At 43.9% G+C, this 6,559-nt stretch overlaps 1 protein-coding gene across 1 annotated transcript; it reads right to left on the bottom strand.

Annotated features, from left to right (window-relative positions):
• Nucleotides 1-2,019: 2,019 nt before the first annotated feature.
• LOC135111379 (lymphocyte antigen 75-like) lies at nucleotides 2,020-4,607 on the bottom strand. Its single transcript, XM_064024596.1, has 6 exons — nucleotides 4,450-4,607; nucleotides 4,168-4,356; nucleotides 3,772-3,970; nucleotides 3,395-3,491; nucleotides 2,729-2,885; nucleotides 2,020-2,593 (listed from the first exon to the last, which is right to left on the bottom strand). The coding sequence occupies exons 1-6, from the start codon at nucleotides 4,499-4,501 to the stop codon at nucleotides 2,361-2,363; spliced, it is 927 nt and encodes a 308-aa protein (XP_063880666.1). The 5' UTR covers nucleotides 4,502-4,607; the 3' UTR covers nucleotides 2,020-2,360.
• Between the last annotated feature and the right edge of the window lie 1,952 nt (nucleotides 4,608-6,559).

The following is a 6,559-nucleotide window of genomic DNA, read 5'->3' as shown; positions in this document are numbered from 1 at the left end:
CTGTGAAGAAATCATGCTAATTATTATCAGCTATTGTAGTGAATTGACTGTTTTCGATCCTAGCAGGAATGTTTGTATAGGCTCATCTGCCTTCCTTCGGTGCAACAACCTTCTTCTTTTTTTACTGTGAAGAGATTATGCTCTATATATATATATATATATATATATATATATATATATATATATATATATATATATATATATATATATATATTATACACACACACACTAGCTGTCAGTTATTATAGCAAATGAGTTATGCATTCCTCTCTAACCTCCCTCCCCATTACACCTTATTCGTCTTCACCCCTGTTATCTCCAATATCCCCATACTCGTACCCCTACACCCCCAACACACCCAACACACCCTCCAGATTCCCATGTATCTAGTACCTTCATGTACAACACGCTATAACACCCCTGACACGCTTCAAACATCACATCCCCTCCTCAAAACCCCCCAGATTCATTCGTCGTACCTCAAGTATCCCGCTTGTCCTGACATCCCCCAATAACTATCGCCAATATGTCTACAACATCCCAAAAACACCCCATACACATTCGCCTCCCCACTCTCCACTCGCTACGTGATATAACTCCTACTTCCCCACCACCCACTTCCCCACCTACTAATATGACTCCTGGCTTCCGTACTTTCCTCCCGCTAATGGCAACCCACTGGCACCACACCCAGTGTGGTACCACTTCAGTAGGCTAATAACGTTGTAGTCTGCTTGTTACAGTATAAATATTACGACTATTATAAGAGAGAGAGAGAGAGAGAGAGAGAGAGAGAGAGAGAGAGAGAGAGAGCTGTCATTCACTTAACATGATCCCTCGTGTCCCTTTTACGCACACACACACACACACACTTAGCCAATATATATTTTTCATGAATATTTTCTTCTTCTACTGCTGCTGCTGCTGCTGCCGCTGCTGCTGCTGCTGCTACTACTACTACTACTGCTACTACTACTACTACTACTACTACTACTACTACTACTACTACTACCACTACTGCTGCTGCTGCTGCTACTACTACTACTACATAAGATCTTATTTCTTCAGTTTTCTTCCTCATCTTCTAAATATTCGTTAATTTTCCACAACGACCATCACCATCTCCACATAATGGACTCTATTCTCTAAAAATACAAGTAGGTAAAATAAATATTTACAAATACAAATACATATCAATATTCTGCATGATGAATACATTTTTCTTCTCTAATACTATTTTTTCCAATCTCTCTCTCTCTCTTTTTATTTTATTTTTTCTTCCTTCATGTCTGCGTGCGTCGATCAGCTGTGATACTGTTTGCATACAGCTTTCTGTCACGTTTAGCATACCCAAGAAATAACATCACTAACAGAAGTGCTTGATAAGTTATACAAATAATCAATAAAGGTCACAAGAAGGACAGAAGGGTTATGAAGATTATCTCCCAGCGCCAAATATGTCATTCACTGTTCCCAACCGTTCTTTTCTGACACATTTCGCAGGCAGAAATTGGTAATGTTGAAGGCATTAAAACTCGTGATCACTGATAGATGGAAAAATTGTCTTGCGACCTCAAACAAGAACTTAAGAACATAAACCAAGCAGAAATAACTAATCTAATGCAAGAGTTAATCAGTATTCTCAATCATTCATCCCTTTCTCTGGTAAACTCTGGAACTCGCTGCCTGCTTCTGTATTTCCACCTTCCTATGACTTGAATTCCTTTAAGACACTTATCCTTCAAATTTTGATTACCGCTTTGGACCCTTTTCTGGGGCTGGCATCTCAGTGGGCTTTTTTTTATATTTTTTTTATTGGATTTTTGTTGCCCTTGGCCAGTGTCCCTCCTACATATAAAAAAAGTAAAAAAGCCAATAGATCTACATACGTGTAATAGTCATCATTTAATAAATTACTAATAAGTCCCTGTCCACCTATCATCCCTATCCATAAATTTGTGTAATCTTCTCTTAAACCTTCCACCAAATCAGGAAATTCTCGATGATTCAAACGCTTCATGAAGCATTATATTTTATTGTAGGCCAACGGGGCATTACTAGAAGATTATATTAACGTAATACCCAACCACACGCGTAGGTGCTTGGTAAAACATCTGGACCAAACATGATGGTGAAGCAAAAGAGGTGTTATCATTATTTTAGGGCAACATAACATTAAGAGAAGATTGTAGTGGCGGAAAACTCAACCATCTAATAAATACTTGGCAGAATATTTGCGCCAAACACGATGGTGAGCCATGTGTTGCCTCAGGACGTCCAGACCCCAACACTACAATACTACAACACTGCACACAAGAGTCTCGCAGCGGCATGTTGTGGGGGTTTCATCCTGCGATCAGCTACACAGTGTGCAGCTTACAGATGAAGTAGTGAGAGCTGGTACACCTCTCGTCTGCAAGGTAGAAGCGTCTGTAGGATGACATGAAGCCGCAATAGTTGGAATTGTAGTGGTCATCGGGTTCATTGGTGGCCCAGAAAGGCGCTCCTCCAGACACGGGATCTCCAGACACCCAGTACCATTCCTGGTCCCCTGTGGCGTCAGCAGCGCCCACCCAGTGGCTCTTGTCGCGCTCTGAGGCACGGGAGAAAGACAGACCACTGTTAGCACAAGCAGAGACAAATAAATAGACTAGATATATAAATATATAGATAACTGATCAGACAAAAACAGACTAAACAAACACACAGACAGACACAGCGAGCCCACCTGCCACTTCGAGGTGGTGCGCCATCTTGGTAAATTCCTCACACGAGGCTGGAGAGAATAGTTCGCCAAGGTTGACTTGGAAATTGTTGCGACAATGATATTCGGCTTCATCCCATGTCTTGATGATGTCGCTGAACCAGTAGCAGAACTCGCCCACCTGCAGCGGCACTCAGCGTCATGACCAACAACACATTCAAGCTCGAAATCTTAAGAAGTGAATTATGAAACACTTCCTTCTCTCATAGGGACTTTTCCAAAGATACAACGATATTAGCAATATTCTTATAAGTATTTTTCTTTGCACGTATAGGAGACTTGTTAAACTATCATTAGAGTCATGAAAGCACAATTGAAAGTCCCAATAATCTTCACTAAAGCTTATCGAGAGCAATTCAAATAGGACTTTGAAACGTTTGAGACTATGATCTCTATTGCATAATTATTTGAGTATCGAGTTGTTGAAGGAACTCGACGTGCAATACAACACAACTTAATGAACTTTATTCATAAGGACGACTCTTCCTAATAGGCTTAAATGGGAGGGCAATCAATGTTTTTGGCAGCACCACAGGGCTGTTCCATTAACTGAATATGTACATGTTGGGAACTCCAGCCTCCAAAGATGAAGAAGCAAAACCCTGGCGTTACAGGAGTAGACAGACTCACCTGCACGCTGTCTGCTGGGCAGTCCAGCGTCACAGGACGCACCGCTTCCCGAGTGTCGCGGCCGTGGCCGTGCTTTGGCACCTGGCACACGAAAGGCCTGCGGGATACAACTGTATCACTGAGCGTAGAGGGCCTTTTGGTAAATTGCTTATCTTAGGAATACTTTTGAGCAAACATGTGTAGTCATTGTAAAATAAAGGTAATTTCACTATAAGAAATAAAAAGGGTTGCAGGCTGTGCAGCGCCAAACCTCCCCACCCCCCACCCACACACACACACACACACACACACACACACACACACACTCACACAAGAGCACCTCTGCTGTCCCAGTCCCTACTTGTCGTGTCCTTCAAAGTGACACTCTGGCCACTCACTTTTGCTCCTCGCAGGCGAAGTCAGCTAGCTGGAAGAAGGAGGAGCTGTCCATGGCGGCGCAGTCCTGCTCATTGTCATCGCCCTCCCTGTACGCAAAGAAAGGCACCCCCGTGGACAGCACCGTGCCGTCCACCCACCTCCAGTTGTTGACAATGAACTCTGTGTGCGCGCCAACCCAGAAGGCGGAGTCTGCGGGAGCTGCGAGAGGAAAGTTGCGTCTGTACAATGATGTCTGACTCGTCTTTCAGTAGTGGCACTGGAAGGAGTGTTGGAGCAGACAAGGCCTCTACTGCCTCAGAGCATTGTGGACAGATAATTACAGAAGCTCTATACACCTTCCCTCGCTACAAGTCAGGCCACCTCAACATCACAGAATTGCATGGGTCAGGCCTCACCGTTGAATGCCAGGTAGCCGGTGAAGACCGTGAAGGCGTCGCAGGAGGAGAATACGGCCAGGTCACCCAACTCGTAGCCGCCCATGGACTGACAGAAGGCGCGGGCCTCGGACCATCCCAACTTCAGTTCCGTTTCGATGTAATAGCAGCTGTCGCCCACCTCCTGGAAGGGCGCATTGCATGCCCGCCCTGGAGCAGCAATACACAGTATCATCAGTATTGTTGTTGTTGTACTATGTGTGTGTGTGTGTGTGTGTGTGTGTGTGTGTGTGTGGAGCTAACCTGAGGCCGCCGCCAGCAGAAGGAAGAAGAGGGTGGTTGCGAGGCGCTCCATGACTTCTGTGAAGCACTGCAGCAAGTGTGGATATTTATGGGAGCGTGTGGGGGCGGGGCTGGTAAGGCAGGGCAAGGAGGGGTGGAGTACTTTTGGGCAACATTGTGATGGGAAACAAGAGACGCACTGCACCTGAGCACAGTACTACTCCCAGTCATTACGCAACTCCTCATATCTGTGGACACACGTGCAAGAGGACAAGGCAACGATTTCCAAACACTACATTCTTAGCGACGCAGAGGAGCTCATGTGCCGCCATCTCTATATGCTACGTGCCCTCATCGCCTCGGGAATCACTCACCCCTGTATGCATCTTTTTAATGTATAAACATCTGTCTTTTTCAGTTAGACTTTTCCTATACGTTTTGTTTTTCTCGTAATGGTATTCTTCCTGTATTCTGTTCTGTCCTGTATCAGGTATTGCCTTTGGGAAGTAAAACACGGACTATTCTTTTGGCTCATCAGCACCAGATCCAACAACCGTGTCTCCCGCTGCGGCACAAATAGCAAGTAAATAGTGTACTGTGATTGAACGGAGAGTATAGTGAACGCAACCAAGAGAAATGAAAGTGTGCCATAAGCATATCCGTCCCGTATTACTACTACTGCTGCTACTACTACTACTACTACTACTACTACTACTACTACTACTACTACTACTACTACTACTACTACAACTAATACTACTATATACTTGGGCTGGGTAGATTGCGGTGTGTGTTGTGTTGTTGCTGGGCAGGCGGTGTTAGGAAGGTGTTACATAAATTAGTGTGTACTGTGCTTCTGGTGTTAGATAGATTACAGTGTGTGTTGTGTTGTCGCTGGGCAGACGGTGTTAGGAAGGTGTTAGGTAAATTAGTGCGTGTTGTGCTCTTGCTGGCCAGGCGGTGTTAGGAGGGTGTCACGTAGGTCACGGTGTGTGTTATGTTGCTAATAGCCAATCTATGGATGTCAGCACGGTCACCAGGTCTGTCACACCGAGACTGACACACGATGATGAAGCATTAAAAAAAAATTCTTTCAAACCTTTTTCCTTTGCGCCTAGTTCTTTCAATTGCCTTTTCGAGAAATGTTGAATCTAATGTATAAAACCATGAGAAGAATCAAATATCTACGAGTGTGGGCTCATCTAAGCAAATCTTTACTATCAATAATAAAAAGTGCTTTCAGATATCGTCTCATTTATGGGACAGCAGTCCGCCAGTACCATTTAGACGTTTAGCTTAATTAATAATCAAGTATCTACGAGTGTGGGTCCATCTATGTAAACCAGTATTATAAAGAATGTGTTTGAGATACCAAGTTACGCAATCGAACTAATTGAGCAGTAATAATATGGAGAAAACAGCTGCACTAGGTTCCCAGCTTGAAAAGTGACAAGCGTCTGTTGGTTAAGCGCCTCCTGAGGAACACGCGCTGGTGCCAGTGGAGAGTAGCAAGGGTTTCTCAATCACACTCCAGCGTCTAGCGAAGGGTGAAGGTTTTATCGGTCGCTCGGAGGCGTGCTACAGTCAATTTCTTTTTATGTAACAGTATTCGGATTGTCTTTGTCTGGTTCGTACAAGGTCTGCTCTTTTATTAAGATGAGACGACACTTTCTGGCTCATGAAGCAAAGAGAAGCTTTTTTTTCTTTTTTTTTTTAATGAAGGAAAAAGTAAGCTCACAGAGCATCATTCTCTTCGGCCTGTCTCTCTCCGCCGCAGAATTGCAGATCTTGTTATCTTTTATTGCTACATCACTCTCCAACCGCTCTTCTGATCTCCCGCGTCCTCGCTACACAAGGTTTTCTACTTTCATCTCCTATTCTGTCTACCTCCCTAATGCAAGAGTTAAGCAGCATTCTCAGCCTTTCATCCCTTTTACTGATAAACCTCGGAACTCCCTACCTGCTTCTAGGAGTATTTCCTCTTATCCATGACTTCAAATTTTTCAAGTGAGAGATTTTAAAAACTTATCCTAATTTTAGTTATTCCTTTAGAGTGTCTTTTTTAGGAAGTGGCACCTCCAGTGGGCCTTTGTTTCGCCTTTTTTTTATTGCCCTTGGTCAGATCCGTCTT

The sequence above is a fragment of the Scylla paramamosain genome, chromosome 22 (genome assembly GCF_035594125.1).
Source record: "Scylla paramamosain isolate STU-SP2022 chromosome 22, ASM3559412v1, whole genome shotgun sequence".
Taxonomy (NCBI): domain Eukaryota; kingdom Metazoa; phylum Arthropoda; class Malacostraca; order Decapoda; family Portunidae; genus Scylla; species Scylla paramamosain.
The sequence above is the reverse complement of the archived record's forward strand: the minus strand, read 5'-3'. Positions and strand labels throughout refer to the sequence as shown.

Excerpts from the sequence above, each read along its gene's own strand:
- LOC135111379 (XM_064024596.1), bottom strand. The coding sequence starts at position 4,501 with ATGGAGCGCCTCGCAACCACCCTCTTCTTCCTTCTGCTGGCGGCGGCC. Across the intron at positions 3,971-4,167 it reads CGGCTACCTGGCATTCAACG|CTCCCGCAGACTCCGCCTTC; the intron begins GTGAGGCCTGAC and ends TTCCTCTCGCAG. Across the intron at positions 2,594-2,728 it reads GCACCACCTCGAAGTGGCAG|AGCGCGACAAGAGCCACTGG; the intron begins GTGGGCTCGCTG and ends CCCGTGCCTCAG.